The sequence below is a fragment of the Dermochelys coriacea genome, chromosome 2 (assembly GCF_009764565.3).
Source record: "Dermochelys coriacea isolate rDerCor1 chromosome 2, rDerCor1.pri.v4, whole genome shotgun sequence".
NCBI classification, from domain to species: Eukaryota; Metazoa; Chordata; order Testudines; family Dermochelyidae; genus Dermochelys; species Dermochelys coriacea.
The window spans coordinates 139,235,226-139,255,609 of NC_050069.1; the positions used below are offsets into that span (position 1 = coordinate 139,235,226).

Genomic DNA, 20,384 nt, shown 5'->3' on the forward strand with positions numbered 1-20,384 from the left:
GTTTCTCCTTGACTTTGTTATTCGATTGCTGTTTGTAACCTGGTGCCCATTCCTGATCTCCTGGTAACCTGACTCCTGCTCCGATCGCTAGCTTAGCCTGCTCACGTCCTGGTCATGACAAATGGCAGTACTCCTTCAGAATGTTGGAAAGCCCTGGCTGCTGAATGCCTGGTTAGAGTAAAATGAGTTACAATGTAGTTGGCCTGGTTCTTTTATGGCTGGTATGATAGAATATCTAAGATGTGCATTTGGAAACTCAGTTGGCGCTTAAGCACAACCAACAAGATTTTATACATTTAAGTGCTGATCTGAGTATCCAAATGCAGCATTTAGGTACCCTCTGAGTGTACTCATATGGGGAAACTGGGTGTTGCATCAGATGTACTAGTTATAGAAAACATGCTTTGATTATTTACTGACCTGTAAATGAGACTAGAATTCACACTAAACCACGTATGAATGATTAATGATATAGCAACTACAAGTTTGTTAGTTGTCTTCATTAACATTGTTATACTTGATGCACTCAGTTTAGAGATCTGCATTTTTGTTTTGTTTTGCATTTTCTGCTTTAAGCACAGCCTTTCTCTTCATCTTTCAGTTGCAACAAGAGGGAGCATCCTATATTTCCTTATAACTGAGATGAGTATGGTCAATGTGATGTATCAGACTTCTCTTCGACAGTTTCTAGGACTCTTTGACCTTTCTCTAGCCAGGTAACTAACATTACTGAAAGATCAGCTGATTGTTTTCCCCTTGAAAAGGACTGTTGTAACTGAATTACAGTGTTCCTACAAAAATGGGGCTTTCCTGCTTCTATTTCATTATGCTATCACATGTGGAAGCAGAGAACGAGGAAAAGAACTTGCTTACCAATACTTCTTAAGCTTTGTCTGTTGATTTTGATATGAGCAGGTTTTTAGTCCACTATGAGACCATTCTTTCCAATGCAAATAGATCTAGTCAGTGGTAAGGACTCTGATAAATTGCTTCAGTTTTAGAGTCTGTTTTAGTATTCTGCTGTCTGGTAATATATCTTGGTAACCTATTCATTTTTGAGATGTTCAGGATGATAAACTAGAACTTCCTGCATACTTGCCCTACTCCTTTCCAGAAAATCCTTTCTATAAACTTAAACCATAAAGGCACTGAACTAAATTTTCCTTTTGAACAGGTCTGTAAAGAGCCCAATTATGAGTAAGAGAATTGCTAATATAATTGGGCATATGACCTATGAAGTATATAAGTATGCTGCCAGGGGACTTTATGAGGAGCACAAATTCCTGTTCACTTTACTGCTTACCTTGAAAATAGACATGCAGAGAAACAGAGTGAAGCATGAAGAGTTCCTGACACTTATTAAAGGTCAGAACATCTGTATAATTAGAAAGTGTGCAAATACATTATTGTGCAATATCTACCAGTCATTCTTTTATAGATACAGTTTTTCTGCCTGTCAGGTGTTACTGTTTTTGAAAAATCAGAGGAGTTAAAGAATGCCATTTACTGATTCAGTATCATATTGTACTGATAATTTATGGGAATAATATTTAACTTCAATAATGTAGGTGTTGGGAATTAAAGAGGTGATAAAAGGTGAAAGAGCAATCTCATTATAGCATGATTCCAGATGACTTTGCAGTAGGTAGTCCAAGTACTATCCAGCATGCATCCAGTGTGTTTTTTGGTTAAAGAATTTGAAAAAAGAGACATGGACACTAAAGGACCCTTGGCTTTTTAGTAAATGCTGAGGGTTCACAGGGAAAGTGAAATTGAAAATAATGTGAAACAATTCTTAATAACCTAAAAAGCTTTTCTGTACAAAAAAATGTTATGACTTCAGTGACGTAACCTCATGCAAGTGCCATATGCCCCCATTGGGAAGCTAAGCATCATTCCCTGCCCCCTTTCCAAAGGGATACTGGTCCTGTTTCTAGCCCATTAAGATACTAGACTTCACAGACAACATTCTTATGGTTTAAAAGGAAAACTTGTTTCTGTGTCCATGCTGAATCTTGCCCCTCAGGCAGGGCTGACATTTGGAGGGAACTGAAGGTTGGCTTCAAGGAATGGCAGTTTGTTTGAGGCTGCTCAAGACACAGGAGTGTTAGAGAAAGTCTTCAGGAGGCAAACTAGTAAGCAGAGACGAAATGAAGTGGTCCAAGATGTGTGCTCATTACAAGACTACAGTTGATACTTGGCTTCTCCAGTGTCAACTAACAGAAGTTGGTGCAAAAGTTTTTATACACAACATAGCTTGTCCTTGCCCATTTCTCTTCAAGAAGTCAGTGATTCAGGTACATCTTCCTCCTCCATCCTAATCTATCTTGAAGTGAACTTCAGGGGAGATAAATGACCTTTGGATAATTGAGCTTTGAATAATTTAGCTTTTTCTGTATTCGTTTTACAAACACAAAAAAGTAAAAATTAAAAGGCCAACTTTTTTTTAAAAAAAATAACTTGTGTAAACTAAGATTTGTCACTTCAATGAAACTAGATTTCAATTTTGACAGGGATCTTGCATGTTCAAAAATTTTTTTTTCCGGGGTGTGTGTGTGTGTGTGTGTGTGTGTGTGTGTGTGTAAAAAAACTAGATTTGGTTGAAATGCCTCATGTTTTCAATTCTCAAAATTTGTTCATACAAATTTAAAGTTTTTCTGATAAAATTAAATTGAGAACAGACCTTTTGAAATTTTTCAGAGCTTTCATCTACTACAGAAGTGCATGGAATATGGTCTCAATATTTAGATGAGTTTTTCCAAAATATTGCTTTTCTGGAACACTCTATTTTTTAAACAGGTTATAATTATAGCCTTACCCCTTACAGGTGGCGCTTCTCTGGACCTTAAAGCATGTCCTCCTAAGCCATCTAAATGGATCCTGGATATGACTTGGCTGAACCTGGTGGAACTTAGTAAGCTTAGACAATTCTCAGATGTTTTGGACCAAGTAAGTAACAGTTTCTCCAGAGTCCAGTAAATTCAGAGCCACTGAGCAACTGATGATCATTAAGTATTTGACCATGTCCATAGTCATCTGTGAAGAATGGAATGAAATTAATATACAAAATTAGGCTATGAAACAATTAAGGCTATTACACACAATATGCCCACGAAAGAACTCAGGAAAGCAAGTAAATGAAGAGAGGCCACTTAGTAATACATATTTTCTGTCCTCCATCCACAAACACATACGCCCCTTAACATTTTCCCAACTCTCCTCCACTACATAACACAACCTTAACTCTGTTCCCAGGGGAGTGCAAGCTTTCCTGCATCCCTAGAGTGCTCTGTTTTGGCTGCCCTTCCCAACACTTTCTGGTGAATATTTGGTACAGTAGTTTGATTGAAGGCATCAATTCATAGTCCTCCTTTTGTACTCAGTCTAAAAATTTGTTTCCTCTAATATCTACAGTAACCCTATAAAAACAAAAAGAAAAGGAGTACTTGTGGCACCTTAGAGACTAAGCAATTTATTAGAGCATAAGCTTTCGTGAGCTACAGCTCACTTCATCGGATGCATCCGATGAAGTGAGCTGTAGCTCACGAAAGCTTATGCTCTAATAAATTGGTTAGTCTCTAAGGTGCCACAAGTACTCCTTTTCTTTTTGCGAATACAGACTAACACGGCTGCTACTCTGAAACCTATAAAAACAAAGATTAATAAATAAATATGGGTATGCCTCTAAGGTCTGACCTTCAGGAAAGTTTTGGAGTTTGTGTGTTGCAGTGTGACTCCTTCTATATTGTGAGATGCGGTTCTTTACCTTATGTGTACAGATTTCAAGAACAGAGAAACAATGGAAAATCTGGTTTGATAAGGAGAATCCAGAGGAAGAACTTGTTCCCAGTGGCTATGATCAATCTCTGGACTGCTTCAGACGTCTCCTCCTTATTAGATCCTGGTGTCCTGATAGAACCATAGCTCAGGTAAATTAACCCGTAGGCATATTTTTGTTTGCTCCTTCAGATGTAATAACTTCCTGTAGGAATTGCTTAATTAAGTTTGAATATATTTTATCAAATATATAATATAGCATCAGAGTAAAACTTTACATACATAGCACTAAAACTATCTTCTAATAATCCTTGTTCCTTAAACAGCACTTGGGAGTTTTTCAAAGTGCTTTACAGACCTATATTAATTCATACAGCTATCACGGGGGTGATCCCTTTGTGTGATGATCCCTCTTTTCAGATGGAAAAATTGACTGCCATAGAGTCGAAACCTAAACTCAGGAGTTACTGTGCTCAGTTCACATTGCCTTGTCAGTGAAATAGAAACTTGCTTGCTGGCCTCATTAATATGGTAACAGAAATCCTAACTGGAATTTCATCGCCACTTTAAAGTTTAGCTGAAATCTCTTCCAAAACTTGAAAAACATTATTTAAACACCATTCTGCTTATTTGACTTTATATGTTCTTATGTTCTGCCTTGTCTTTCCTTCATGCTATTGAGTTAAACTACGTGAGAATCAGATCATTTAAGACCTTTTTTTTTTTTTTTGCTATTTGGTTTGAGGACATCCTCACTTCATACTGTACAGAATTGCACCAGATAAGTAGTTTTTGTCCAAATGTTTCCATGGAAAATGAGAAGAGAAATACAGAAACTATATGCTTCAAGTGGAAAATATGTAAATATTTGGATATCCGGAAATGCTACAGCAAAAAAACAAACAAAAAACTCTGGTTAGACCCTTTTCCCCCTGGCCACACCCCATCCTGTGGGTGCTGCAAAGAAGGGTGGAATTGGCCCAGAATGAGTGAGTTCATATTAACAGAGCAACGGTGTGAGTATCTGGATCAATGATACTGAGTTTTGTGGTGAAACTGCAACCCCTTCCCACCTACTCTCAGAGCCCGGGGGCACAGGCCCTTTTGAGTCAGTTTCTCGAGGAATCCACGAGTTTGACACTGAGCAGGGGAAGACACAACTCTCACCTGCTTGTTGTTGGTGAGTTGACAGACCTGTTCAAAACTTGATTTTCTTTTAACCTCTACCTACAGGTTATTCTAAGCAGAGTATCATAGTGATATCTTATGTCCACAGCATATTCATAATCTCCTATTTGTGTTATGCTGTTCTGCTAAATGTATTTGTTTCTGGTTATTGATCTACACTAGTAAAGAATCAAATGCGAAGTCAGTTTTCCCACTCACACTGGATCCCACAAGTAGTTTTCTGCCCAACATTAAATTTGTTCTGTTACCTACATATCTCTCAGTGGTAATCTCTCTCTCTCTCTCTCTCTCTCTCTCTCTCTCTCTCTCTCTCTCTCTCTCTCTCTGATAAAAAAAAAAGTTTGTACACCTATGTGCATATGTATGTGTATATTGCTTCTTAAATTTTAGTCCATGGTGAAAGCTTTTCAAGAAAAGCAATATGTACAATCTTGAAATGCAAAATCAGCTGTAAACCACTTCTTACAGATAAGGCTGTGACTACAGATTCCTTACTGTAGTAAGCAAATGTGCTTAAAAATATTCTGTCTTACATGCTTGCTCAGAAGCTAGACCTTTTTTTTGAGTTAGAACGTCTTTAACTTTAACTTCTCTGGATTTTGTATAACTGCTCAGATGTGGCTGCTTCTTCTGTACCATCTACATACATAGCACATCTAGTTTTATTATTGTTTGCTTAGATTCCTTCTTCCTTCTCTCTGAGGTTTTAATTTGCCCACTGACTTTCCTTTCTCTCTGAGGAAATTTCAGTACTCTGCCTGGCACTTGGGATCCTTTCAGTTATTTACTGCCTCACCTACCCAAGAAACTGTAGAAATTTTATCCATACTGAGATGTGGAAGGCTGTAATTAAACTCTAGGATTATATTATTACCATTAAGTTGCATATATTGTTTCACAGAACTTAATTCTTGGCATTGCAGTCCTCTCTGGACTTTTGATAGATGTAAAAATTCACTTCTGGAGTAGATGGATACAACTTCTATTGAAGTTAGGGGACTGATTTCAATGCCAGAGCTTAACCTGGTACAGATTATTCCTCTCACAAAAATAGAAATGCCCTATTTGTGGTGAATCTATCTTATCTTGTTATGATCATACAGTACTTAGATTTAGAGAATAAATACAAATTTACTTGAGGGTAACAGTTTTCAAAAGCCTATTATTTTCACTTCTGAAGGGTCTGTCTTTGGAGGCTTCCTTACATTTAGTTTCATGTGTACTTTGCTTCTCTCCAGTGCTCAATGAGTGACTTCTTTTTAGTTTCAACTGTGGAAACTAAATAAGGGATCATCTAATTAATTACCCACTATCTTTTAAATAATTTAAGGGATTTCCTCCTCCCTCTTTATTGGCTCAGGTCTATAACCTGAAGAAATAATTTTCCATGTTCGTTTCTTTCTAGCTGCCAGTTGATCTTAAGCACTAGCCACCTGCTCTTCCATGACCACCAAGCCATCACTTCCAAGTCCATGACTCCTCTGAAGTGCTAATCATTGTTCTTGCTCATATGCTAGTGTTTCTAAATCCTAAAATGGATTTCCAGTTTGTGAGAAATTGTGAAAAACTTGGTTTTGTTATACTTTAGAACAAAACCAGTTTTTTTTAAATATTAAAATGTCTAATGAAACTGAAGTTTAGCCAGTTCTAGTTTTGAATGCCTTTGTCTCTGAGAACTGACTCATTACTTATTTTTCCTTTTTCTTGTACATTAAACTGGTAGCTACTGTAAATCCAGAACTCAACTGCCAGAGAAGCAATAGAGTAGAGATCACTTCAGCCTAGTTTGAAAGAGCCTTAATTAGTTCTCCATTTATATATTTGCCTACAGCTTCAAAAATTGAAATGGAGTTTATCCTAAATAGCTTAGAGCCTCTGTGATCTTCCATCTTCCAAATAATACCAGTTATTTTGATTACTACTTCATAGTGGCTTTAAAAAGGCGGGGAGGGGCACAAAAGCATGATATCTTCCTCCTATGGATTTTAAATCTAAACTGATGGTATACCTTTCCTAGATTGCATCTTGGGATGTTGAAACCTCATCTTGTCAACTGTTAATAGGCCACATCATTGCATATGGTGGTTATATATTGACTATCTTACATATACTGTTTCTTTAGGATAAAATGTAGTGTTAAAGTTGGTAATTAGTTTATGTATAACTTGCAGCCTCAGGTTATAGAAAGCAACATTTGAATGACTATAATAGATGTGGTTGAACTTTTTAATACAGGCCAGGAAATATATCATGGATACCATGGGGGGAAAATATTCAGAAGGAGCCATCTTGGACTTGGAGAAGACATGGGAAGAATCAGATCCACGTACTCCTCTCATCTGCTTTCTTTCTATGGGTTCTGATCCTACCGACTCAATAATTGCTCTGGGGAAAAGACTGAAGACAGAGACACGTTATGTTTCCATGGGTCAGGGACAAGAAGTCCATGCTCGTAAACTTCTACAGCAGACCATGGCACATGTAAGGCAAAACCTGAATTGTTGTTGTCTTGCCACTGCGTGGTTACAACATGCAATGTGTTATAACCCTGAATAGGTACAAAGTGTTCTGATGGACTGTTGATGCATGTAGATCTAATTGTTTATAAAAGTAACTTGAATTCCAAAACAATATGCCTGCCTCATACAATGGTAGACTGGAGCAAAAGAGTTTGTGATAAAATCCAAACCAAAGGGTCCTTCACACCATATAAAGCCAGTCAATCAAAATGCATGCGACTAATGGGAATTTCATAACTGATTATGACATGCAAACTTCTGATCTGACTTAATGATTATTAACTACTAGTATAGAGGCATTTCATATGATGCTTTTAAATTTATTTTACTATATTGTTAACAAATATTGACACAACTTGTAAATGTTGAGAAAACATCCAAATTTCATATCTCTTATAGAGAGCACATTATATATTTTTGATTTTCTGTGAAAAAACAAATAACACATAACATAAGAACTGCCATAGTGGGTCACACTGGTGGTCCATATAGCTCAGTATTCTGTCTCTGACAGTAGCAAATACCAGAGATTCAGGGAGAATGTACAGAACAGGGCAGTTAGGGAGAGACCCACCCCATCTTCTCCTTCTGGCAACTACTCTGGGTTGGGGTTGCATCTCTGACCATCTTGGCTAATAAGCATATAAGTTTGAAAGAGTCTTAATTTGTTCTCCATTTATATATTTGCCTTATAGCTTCAAAAACTGAAATGGAGTTTGTCCTAAATAGCTTAGAGCCTCTGTAACTCATCTTCCAAATAATACCAGTTATTTTTATTACTTCAAGCCACTTTTTTGTGGCTTCAAAAAAGGGGGGTGGGTGGGACACAAAAGCATAGATGGATTTATCCTCCATGAATTTATCTAGTTCTTTTTTTAAACCCGATTATACTTTTGGCTATCACAACATCCCATGGCAATGAGTTCCGAGGTTAATTCTGTGTTATGTGAAAAAGTACTTCTCATATTTGTTTTAAACCTGCTGCCTATTAATTTTATTGGATGATCCCTGGTTTTTGTATTGTGGGAAATGATAAATAACACTTTTTCTATGCACTTTTTCCACACCATTCATGATTTTATAGACCTCTCCCCTCTTAGTCATCTCTTTGTTAAGATGAACAGCCTAATTGTTTTAGTCTCTCCTCATATGGAAGCTGTTCCATACCCTTGATCATCTTGTATTGCCCTTTGCCAAACCTTTTTCCAGTTCCACTGTATCCTTTTTGAAATGGGGAGACCAGAATCGAACACAATATTCAAGTGTGGGCATACCATGGATTTATATAGTAGTTATATATTTACAGTTTTATTTTCTATCCCTTTCCTAATGGTTCCTATGATTATATTAGCCTTTTTGACTCTGCTGCACATTGAACTGTAGTTTTCAGAGAGCTATCCACAACTATCTGAGATCTTCTTGAATGGTAACAGCTAATTTAGAATCTGTCATTATATTATATATGTGTAGTTGGGATTATTTTTCCCAACATGCATTACTTTGCACTTATCAATGTTGAATTGTATCTGCCATTTTGTTGCCCTGTCACCTCGTTTTGTGAGATCCCCTGTAACTCTTCGCAGTCTGCTTTGGACTTAATACAATGCTTTTTAATATAAATACTCATAGAATGGAAATTATCTGTAAACTGTCTGGGGAGGAAAGAGAACAAGGTTTTTATTAATACAAATTAGCAATTGAAAGTGCTCATGTGTAATAGGACTGCAATGCAATTCAAAGGGGAAAATAATACATATATTTTTTGCACAGTAGCAATCCATTTTATGGTAGCAATGAAATCATTATAATCTTACTACTTCAGCTGAAGAGGAGAGCATTGAGTTAAACGGACACTTGTTTCTTAAATGTATGGACAGCTGAGCCCAGCTCAGAGGCTTTCAGCTCTTTGTGCTCTATTTGGAAGCAGTGAGTGATAGCTGCCACCTTACTCCCAGCAATATAAAATACATAAAATTAGGAGGCCGCCTTCTGGTGATAATTTATCATTATGTAGTGAAGTGACATTATAGCCTGGTAATGGGAAATGTCAAGAAGAGGAAGAGACTGCGAATGGGGAAATAAATGTATCTGCAAGGAGTCAGCGTCCCTCTCCCACACCCATAGTCAGCAAAGGGTGAGTAAACAGGAAGCCTCATTTCCCCGATGTTTTAGAGGCAGAACAAGAGGGAACATAACTCTCCCAAATCCAGAAGGTGTGTGTGTGTGTGGAGGGAGGAGCTGTGGTCCCATACAGTCTATTTTGTTTTAACCCCTATTTAGCACCTCCAGCTTGCTGGGTTGATTAGGTCACTAGCTCATTAGGATACCTCTATCATAGCGTCTGTAATACATGGACTGGTTACCAGGTTAGAAGCTTTAGCATGTCAAGGCATGTATTTCTGAGCACTTCTAGCCCAGTGGTCTTCAGGAGTACTTTTATTGTAGTGAAAAGGAAACTTAATGGAGGACAGCAGGTTCAATGGCTCCACTGATCTGAATCATGGATAGGTCAAGACTCATAACCATCAAAGTTGAGAATCAAGGATACATGTTGGAGGATTAAGTAGGCCTTGTTTTGAGGAGTATAAAAAAGGACACTCAAAGGGTCATCCCCACACATCTGCAAGTGGTAAACTCGCCATTCTTGTCATACAGCATGGGCTGTCATTAGCATTTTCTTGCAGAAGGGAAATACTTTGTCAGTCCATCAATGGCTATTAGCCAGGCTGGGCAGGGATGGTGTCCCTAGCCTCTGTTTGCCAGGGAATGAGTGACAGGGAATGGATCACTTGATGATTATCTGTTCTGTTCATTCCTCTGTGGCACCTGGCATTGGCTGCTGTTGGTAGACAGGATACTGGGCTAGATGGGCCTTGGGTCTGACCCAGTTTGGCCGTTCTTATTTTCTTAGTTGTACAATTAGCATGTTAACTGGCTGCCAGCTCTTGAGTTTTACATGGGAAAATATAAAGTTCTGAAAGACACTAGTTTGAATTGATGAGGACTTGGTGAAGAGTTGACAAGCTTGGAACTGGAATGTGGAGGAATATGTTACTTAAATTCTTCCCACCTTGCTGCACGAGTTGTTGGACATGTTTGATTACCATGCTGTAAATTAGAATTGTTTGATACATTTCTAATTTTAATGATAAATAAAATATCATTTAGTGTTTTCAGTTTGAAAATAAATTTTAATACCACACAAATGCAGATCACATCTTGTTCTCTTCTGTTGCACTAGGGAGGATGGGCACTTCTTCAGAACTGCCACCTAGGACTTGACTTTTTGGATGAGCTGATGGACACTATTATAGAAACTGAGACTGTCCATGAGGACTTCCGCTTGTGGATGACCACTGAGGTTCACCGACAGTTCCCCATTACCCTTCTTCAAATGTCCATTAAATTTACCAATGAACCTCCACAGGGGCTCAAAGCTGGTCTGAAGAGAACATATGGTGGTGAGTGAAAAAAAATCAACAGGGAATAAAATATAGTTTTTAGCGATACACAATTAAATAGGCCCTTCCTTCCAGCCCCACCTGTGTCACCATGTGATCATGTTGCAGTTACTGGTAGAATCAGGATGAAATTTTGGACACTGCCTGCAGACCTTATCCGTTGAAGCTGATAACAAGAGTTGTGCATGTTGATTACAGGGCACAACTTGGCCCTAAGATGAAGCCAGATGATAAGAAAATTGAGAGAAACTGGACAGCTGCTGAAGTTATGTCTGAACTCATCTGATATAAAAACAGGAATATTTTTTCCACAAATTATAACCTCCAGTGTCTTGTTTAAAAATGCTTTTTAACACCTCATTTAATAATTGAACACCCTTTCTCTTTTTATGATGAAAGGCCATATGCTGATTTTTATCATGCCAGAATGATGATTTTTATGTGCTTTTCTGAGAACTAAAAAGTTGTATCTCCTATCCTCAAAGGGCTTGTTACGATAAATGCACCAGTTGTGCACTGTAACATGTGCATTTGTATTTCTGAACTTTATCCTAACTTGTGCTACCTAAAAAGAGGTAGCATACTTTCTCCAGACTAGAGTACTTTGTGATAAAGTAAATGCATCTCTGGAGAGATTCAAAGTTAACTAAGTACCCCCACCAGAGGTATTTTAGTAATGGATCATGCTGAAACTAAAATGCTGGTAGCTTATGGCTTGTGATATCCACTTTTTTCCAACAGGTGTGAACCAGGATCTCCTAGATGTCAGTAACATGGTGCAATGGAAACCAATATTATACGCTGTTGGTTTCCTGCACTCCACAGTTCAAGAAAGACGCAAATTTGGACCACTAGGTTGGAACATCCCCTATGAGTTTAACCAGGCTGACTTTAATGCCACTGTGCAGTTCATCCAGAATCATTTAGATGACATGGACATCAAGAAGGTACTTAATTCAATAGTTTGGGTAACTGGAATATTATGGATGCTTCCAAACAACTGAAATACAAACATGAATGCTAGATTATAAAAAACTTGTTCTTTAACTCTAGATATATTGAGTGCCCACAGCACTGAAAACACTTGTCTACATATGTTGAAATAAAAATGCAACTGCTCAGTGGGGGATAACTTTTAAAATCTGTTTTTTAAGCAAGTGTATGTTTTCTACTTATGCTTGTGGTGGCTACTTTTTTATTAGTCCAAAAATATATATAATTAGGCAAAAAAAAAAGGGGAGCTATAAACTGCAGCAATATTTGGGGCCTAGTAGGCTTGTCCCAGTTGCAAGCCTAACTGTAGAAAGTGACTAACAATTCACAAAATGTTAAAATAACGTACAACAATAAATGCTAATGTGGGGGGAAAGTGCACAAGAGAAACAGACTGAATTAGTCCAAACAAAAAGGCTTACTGATATAACCCAAGGACTGTGTTGAGATTGTATTTGCTAAAGAAGGAAAGTGTGGGACCAGAAATCAGTGACTCAAAATTGGTGCGTTGGAAAATAAATGTAATTGGTGGACAAAGTAATGAGGGGAAGGGCTATTCCACCCATTGCTCTCCTTTTGGGGTCCTCAGAAAGACTTTGGGGGAGCAGGAAATTAGGAGACTATGTCTGACTGAAAGACTTGAAAACAGGAAGGAGCGAGTGTTATCATTATGGCTTCCATCCCCTTTATCTCCTAGAACCCCAGAATCCACCATGACACTCTTGGGCCTTTGTCATCCTAATCCTGAGATGTCCTGACCAGACTGAGGCAGAGTGAGGGACTCAGATGACACTATTGGCTCCAGCTAATCCCTGAACACCACTGGGGATGTGAGACTTTTTCACCCCCTCCTGGTGCATCCTTTTCCTTCCCCACCTTATTTCTTCTCTTTCCTATTTCTCTTCTCTTGCCTTCTGTCTAAAAAGAGTCTGGCTTAGCTGGCCAAGGCTATATATTTTACAACACTGCTGCAAGCCTATGAGCAGAGGGGCAGCTAAAAACAATGCTTTACCTGTGATGCCTGTGTTTTTCCAGCATTGAGGTTGCAAGTGAGAGTCAATACCAAATATAGAAACTGCTTTATTTTGCTGTTCTTTTTCTCTTCCCTTTTGCACGTGCTTGGCTTGTTTTGTCTTCAAGAAAAAAGGACCAGACTTTAGCAGCAGCAATAAGAGATCCAGGCTACTGTGAGATAGTGTTAAATGGCTAAAAGTTGTTTTTTGTATTTCAGAATAATGTTCTGTTTTATAACAAATGTTTTAATAATATAGTTCAATTATGTGTGATTTAATGGCATTAGCACTTGCTTTTTGACATTGTCTTCATAAATCAATGCTTCACATAAAGCAGTATCCATGCCCACCCCAATTTTGGAGAATGGGTTGGATGGCAAGTTGTACATGTGCATCTGTGAGGAGAGTATCAAATTTGGGAAAATGTTATTTGAAATTTGTTGGTACTAATTTAGTGAAAGTTAAAGGTGCCGATTGAATTTTCTGAACCCCAATATATCCCCTGCCTAAAAACCAAATACAGTGGGATATCAGAGGAGTTAGGAGTGTACAAAAACAATCCTAATTATTGCTGCACTGCAACAGTGGTGGATTTTGTTTAGTTGACCTAAGCAGAAAGCGTATTACTACTGTCCAGCTATTCCAGGTTTCTGTGGCCTTCCTGTGACACTCTGGCAGCAAAAAGGGACTGTAAAGCTGGCTTACCTAGCCTCCTGAAGATGTCTCTGGATGGGAGAATCCAAAACAGTGTAGTGAACCATAGCTGCCTCTCTGCAAAGCTCATTGCCACCTCCATTGTAAATGGCATGGTTGGAGTGAAGCTGTGCCACAAGTATCCCAACTGCCAAAACAGCCACTTGTTACTTAAGCTGCTGTAAATTGTGTGAAGATTGAACTGGCCTCAAGCCAGGGGAACACAAGGGTGGTGTAAAGTGACTTTTTCCCTCAAGAGGGTTAGATGATCTGGGCCTATATATAATACTGTATGAATACAGAAACATGAAGATGTCAACAGAGCTCTGCATGAAATTCAGGAAGGTTTAGCCACAATTAATGTTTGCATGTTGTTTTAGGGCGTCTCCTGGAATACTGTTCGCTACATGGTAGGTGAGATCCAGTATGGAGGCCGAGTGACTGATGACTATGACAAAAGACTGCTGAACACATTTGCTAAGGTCTGGTTCAGTGAAAACATGTTCAGTCAAGACTTCTGCTTTTACAAAGGATACAGCATACCCAAATGTACCACAGTGGATCAGTACCTTCAGTACATACAGGTTTGTACACTACCAAGCTCTTACCAAATGAAAACAATACTAATAAACACTCATTCAAGTTCTTTCTACCCTTCAGCATCTTCCTTTAGTTTTAGTCTAAGCAGATATTTCTCCTGTCTGCATACTTGCCTAAATATCTCTAGTGAAGGAGTTATAATGCTGTTCCAGTAGTTCTACACTTTATTTTTCCTTTTAACTCTCTTGAGAGAAGTACCACCTAGAGAGACCATTATCAAAGGAGAAATAGAGAATAGGAGTCCAGGCTCTTGGCACTTCCTCACAGGAGATGTTAGGGGAATCTGAAGTGGAAAATTACTACTCAGACATACGGGGAAGTTGCATTTTAAGTAGTTGCAGTCAGTAAGGTTTGTGCTAGTACTAGGTTTTAGGAAGCATTGGATTCTTTGCATAGAAGACTGCTAATTGAGCATCACAGGATAACAAAATTAGGAAAATAAAGCTTTTTTTATTTTAAATAATAGTAACTGCTTTTATTCCTCTGACTTTTTTACAGCTGCTATTTGTGAACTTTACCTCCAATTACAATTTTTTGTGCTTGATCATCTAGAGCCTGCCTGCTTATGACACTCCTGAGGTATTTGGGCTGCATCCCAATGCTGATATCACTTACCAAAGCAAGCTTGCCAAGGATGTGTTGGATACCATCCTCAGTATTCAACCTAAAGACAGTTCCAGTGGAGGAGGCGAGACTAGAGAGGCGGTGGTAGCTAGATTGGCTGATGATATGTTGGAGAAGCTTCCCAATGATTATGCACCATTTGAAGTGAGTTTATGAAATCCTGTCAGAAATCACATCTGCTCTGTCTTGCCTTATGTATGTGCAAAAAAACACAGAAAAGTCCCATATAATCTTCTTGAAAAGCTTTCGTGAACCCATTTACAGTGACAAATGCTTTAAAAATATATACCGAGGAAGCCTGAATGGGATGTAAATGTTCATAGTGAAGTTGCTAAAATTGTACAGATGGGGCATTATTGCTTTGCTAAAAATTAAACCACTTGTTGATTTTCCATTTACACTGAGGGAGATCAGCAGTTTTTATCAGCTAAACTAGGTAACGTGAAACAAAACTTGTGCTGTGTTTGTAAATTAAAATTCCTAAATTTTGTTATTTTGTGGTTCAGCATAGAAACCGCAGATACTTGTAGTAATTTATTTTCATATATTATAGTGTTTCTGTGGAGTGAATGGCTCACGGGATTGACAATGGTGTGGATGTGGGTGTGAGTGAGCAAAATATATATTTATATTTTATGTGTGCATGGAACCTTTTCATCTTACCTACAGTGGTTCAAACCCAGTGAAGTTAACTACTAACTCAACAGCAATGCTTAGTAGCCCAATTGCGATGAATCTGGTTTCAGTTATAGTTACAATAGACACTTTCTCACACTGTGCAGAGGAAACACTGCCACTGACTTACCCTCCCCTAGCTAGCATCCGGGGAAACAGAATGGAGAATTTAGGAGGGGAGAGTGAACAGACAGGACCATAGTGGCATATGGCTAGATGCACAAGCTGCACCGTCAGTGTACATGTGCATGTGTGCACACTCTTGTTTGGCTGGGTTTGCCCAGCTCTTTTCAAATATAGTTATTCCCTTGTCCATTATCTTACTTGTGTTGTGTTCCATCAAGTATGATGTAAGTGTCATCTCACAATAATTAATAGCAATGATGACAAACCTAGCAGAAATGAGGAGCCCCCCGTTCTAATTTGAACTGCTGAGCCAATGACCTCCCACAGGCCTGTGTCTTGGCATCAGCTTAGCACACTGAAATTTCTGAGCTAATGATCTCACAGAAGCCTGAGCACTATCACCCCAGCAAGCCATAGAAGCTGAGATAGGAAACTTTTCTGAAGCTTGAGACTTGATATCCAATCAGAGCAGTACTTTTGAGCTCACAAGGCTTGTGCCTTCTGTTATCCCGCCCGAAAGTTTGTAGTGCTTAGGCTGAGGATTCACACATTTTTAAGCTTTCACACAAGCCCAAAAGCTAGAGGTGCTCAACCAGTAACCTCAGAGAGGGCTGACCCTCATCCCAGCAAGGTAGGAGGAGTACTTACCCAGTAACCTTAAAAAGCCCTGTGTCACCACATAGACTCAAATTTAAATTGCTCAGCTAGCAAGTTTACAAAGCCTTTTCTCTTGTAATCTTTCTCAGGAAGCTAGGGATGTCAAACTAGACATCTCACAAGTTTGACTCTTATCATCAGCTCAATAAGCTAGAGAGGCTGAGCAGGGTTTAAAGGGACAGTGTGGACAAGTGCAGTACCCCTTCCTCTGATAAAACCTTCACTCCCTCTGTTGGGCATTGGAGAGCTCATCTCTGCCAGAGCTGCTGTTCTTCCTGCTTCCTGCTGTTCTTCAGTCAGCTTCTATTTTAGCACTACCATGTGCCTATGTGTGGGGTGTTCATGCTACTGTTTCAGCCACTTCTTTACATTTACCCTGAATGAAAGACAGAAGCTGTGCTCAAAATTGCCTCGTCAATGGGAGGTGAAATTAGGACTCAGGAGGTGACTCGTATCAGGATGTGCACACTGCCCTGAAGGGTCATTATCAGGTTCATTTAAAAACAATTTTCCTTAACTATGTTATTGCCACCACCACCACAGAGGATGTAAAATGAAGTTTAAAAATTAATTACATTTGCACTCTTCATGCTGATTTCTCATTTTGGCTTCTACAAAGTTATCATGAAAAGATGCAGAACTTATTTTTATTAGAATATGAGATTAATAGTGTGATCTCCTTTGACCCAAGTGGCTGGTCAAACTTTGTGGCCCTGTGCCTTATTTCTCCATAGACAGAGAAAATAGTGACAGAATCAGGTATTTTCTTTGATGCAATATTGTTTATTTGCAAAGATGATACACTGAGTCTTCTTTCCCTGAACACAGGGGAAAAACAATCAGGAGACAGTTCTTTTCCTCACTGTTCCAAATCTGCCTATATAGCCAACATGCATGTCCGACAAGCTTCCTCTCTTAGCTGCCTCCCAGGGTCATGTTACCAGTGCTTCCATTATGGTCTACTTGGCTTCCTGACAGCTTCTCTCTCTCTTCTCTTCTCTCTACTTTAGCACTACCATGTACCTATGTTTTGGGTGTTCATGCTACTGTTTCAGCCTCTTCTTTACGTTTACCTGAATGAAAGATAGAAGCTGTGCTCAAACCTTAACATGGTTTAATCCAACCCACAACAATACCATTAGAGTAGAAGGATAGAGTTTTTGTGGAGTTTGGTCTCTTCCTTAAGTTCTCAAACTAGAGTCAGGTTTTGGTGCAGAGTTGCTCCCTGGGAACCGGGCATTGGTATTCAGGCTGAGATCTCTGAAAGAGGAAATTGTCTACAAGTTGCTGTGATACTTTCTATTTCAGGGGTGGTGGGTAGAGTGTACATAAGTTATGACAGGAATATTCCTGAACTCCACACCACTGATGTCTCTTCCAAGGGAGAGCTGACAAACAAGGGCCTTGTGATCTGCTACTGCTTGGGTCAGGGGTGACAATACCTACCTAGCTGATTACCCTTACTTATAACCATCTAATGAAAACAATTTGATCTTTTCATGTATTGGTATCTAACTTTGCCATAAAGTGAACTTTCTTTTGATTTCTCTGTGAATATCTGCTTTGTTTGGCTTTCTCTTGACAGGTAAAGGAAAGGCTGCAGAAAATGGGACCGTTCCAGCCTATGAACATCTTCTTGAGACAGGAGATAGACAGAATGCAGAGGGTTATCACTTTAGTGCGAAGCACTCTGACTGATCTCAAACTTGCCATTGATGGGACCATCATCATGAGTGAAAATCTGAGGGATGCTTTGGATTGCATGTATGATGCAAGAATTCCTGCCCATTGGGAAAAGGCAGGTGTTAAACTGTTTAGAGTCCTCGGTCAATGTTGCATTTTAAAGACTAAAAAAATGACATAATCAGATAATTAATCATCATTAATATCCAATATGTTAACATCCTTTAATTTAAAAAGGGTTAATGTATTTTGTTCAACCCCTTTTTGAAAATATAACCCTGAAGTGCTCGATCTCAGTGATTATATGAGGTCATGGTTGTGACTGCATTATCAAATTTGAGAGAGAGCTTTCAGCCAAAGAGTGGAGTAATGGGATTGTACAGGGTGTAAAATAGGATAGAATCTGATCATATATCCCCCTTTCTTTACCCCCTTTCTGACTTACTTTGAAAAATCCTTTTGGTCTAAAATTTCTCATACCAAGTTGGCCAGAGAAGAAATATTTTTTTCTGAAGTATTAGGTAAACTGTAGAAGAGCTGGCCATGCCATCTCAGGTAAGATTGAGTTCCATTTTATATTTAGAGCAGAGATTAATCCTCTTAGGATGAAAAATACAGTGTATCACTTTTTTGGGTACAGAATGCATTTTCTGAGAATTTATAAATCTGTTAATTTGAGTTTAAATTCTGGATCCATTAAGAAAATCAGTGTGTGTCCTTTTTATCTTATTGTCTAGAAACCCAGGGCAAGTACAAATGATATCTGGGCAAATAGCTGATTAGCTTGTCTAAAATTAGGTGATACATCAGATAATTTGCCTGCACAGCATGTGAACAGCTCATTGTATTTTGATCCAGGTGGTTAGGTAATATTTGGGTCTTGAGAGTTGTTTCAGTGAGGACCAAAAATGGATATTGGAGTCAGGGATTTCATTGATGCAGTTTTGTTTATTTACAGAGAATGTAGATATACTCATGTTTCCTTGATAACAGTAGGAACAAAACAGGAGACAGTTTCTTTTTCGCCAGACAAAAGACTATATTTTATATATATACACACACACACATATACACAGTATAAGCCAATAGCTAACAGTGATAAATTCACGAATTCTTTGTGAGACTCAAAGTAGTAAGCCTCATTCCAGTCAGCACTCTATCCAGAAGTGCTCTGAGTTTTTCTCAGGATCATGCTGCAAGTGCTTCTTCAGCTGTCTCTGGGGTTTCCTTGCTGCCTTTCATGTATTTTTCAATGGTGTTTCTGTTCCTCTCTCTCACACACACCTCCACCAAAACAATACAGTAACTCCTCGCTTAACGTTGTAGTTATGTTCCTGAAAAATGCTACTTTAAGCGAAATGATGTTAAGTGAATCCAATTTCCCCATAAGAATTAATGTAAATGGGGAGGTTAGGTTGCAGGTAAATTTACACACACACACACACACACACACAGTATAAGTTTTAAACAAATGATTGAATACTGTACACTGCAATGATGATTGTGAAGCTTGGTTGAGGTGCTGGAGTCAGAGGGTGGGATATTTCCCAGGGGATGCCTTAATGCTAAATGATGAACTAGCACTTGGCTGAGCCCCTCAAGGGTTAACACATTGTTGTTAATGTAGCCTCACACTCTACAAGGCAGTACAAATGGAGGGAGGGGAGACAGCATGGCAGAGAGAGACAGAGACACACACCGTGTGTGTGAGAGAGACGCACATTGCCTCTTTAAGTACACTGACCCCACTCTAAGTACACTCCTTTTTTAAGTAGATCAGCAAGTTGAGACAGCCGCTGCTGCCAGCAAGCTCCCTCCATCCTGAGCCTTGTCATGTCCCCCGCCCCTGCTCTGTGGAGATGGGGTACAGGAGTGGGGGGCAGGAGCGGGGTGCGCTGGGGACACCCTGAGATTAGCACCCCTCTCCTGCCCCCCCGCACAGCAAGCAGGAGGCTCCGGGGAGCAGCTCTAAGGCAGAGGGCAGGAGCAGCACATGGCAGTGGGGGGAGGGGCAGCTGAATTGAGCAGCTGTTACACAGAGAACTTAGGGAAGCTGATAGGGGGGCTGCCCATCCATCCTGATTCCAAGCCCCCACCAGCTGGCTCCAACGGGCTGCTCTTCCTGCAAGCAGTGGACGAAGCAGGCGGCTGCCAAACAACATTATAAGGGAGCATTGGGCAACTTTAAACGAGCATGTTCCCTAACTGATCAGTAACATAACAATGAAACAACATTAACTGGGATGACTTTAAGTGAGGAGATACTGTACTCAGTAACAATATATTGAGCTCCCAGTGAAACCCTTCCACCCATATAGCTCAGGTTCTTGACCAGCCTTGCATATGACTTTTGTTTGGGTGATGGTTCCTGTTGT

The 20,384-nt window shown here is 39.2% G+C and overlaps 1 protein-coding gene across 1 annotated transcript in view; it reads left to right on the top strand.

Annotated features, from left to right (window-relative positions):
• The window catches only part of DNAH5 (dynein axonemal heavy chain 5), a 316,306-nt gene that overhangs the window by 265,661 nt on the left and 30,261 nt on the right, over positions 1-20,384 (top strand). The window contains exons 67-76 of the mRNA XM_038392521.2: positions 602-716; positions 1,175-1,365; positions 2,828-2,949; positions 3,780-3,929; positions 7,201-7,446; positions 10,726-10,945; positions 11,687-11,892; positions 14,025-14,228; positions 14,797-15,012; positions 17,912-18,124. Coding sequence (XP_038248449.2) covers positions 602-716; positions 1,175-1,365; positions 2,828-2,949; positions 3,780-3,929; positions 7,201-7,446; positions 10,726-10,945; positions 11,687-11,892; positions 14,025-14,228; positions 14,797-15,012; positions 17,912-18,124 — 1,883 coding nt within the window. The remainder of the gene's footprint in view (positions 1-601; positions 717-1,174; positions 1,366-2,827; positions 2,950-3,779; positions 3,930-7,200; positions 7,447-10,725; positions 10,946-11,686; positions 11,893-14,024; positions 14,229-14,796; positions 15,013-17,911; positions 18,125-20,384) is intronic.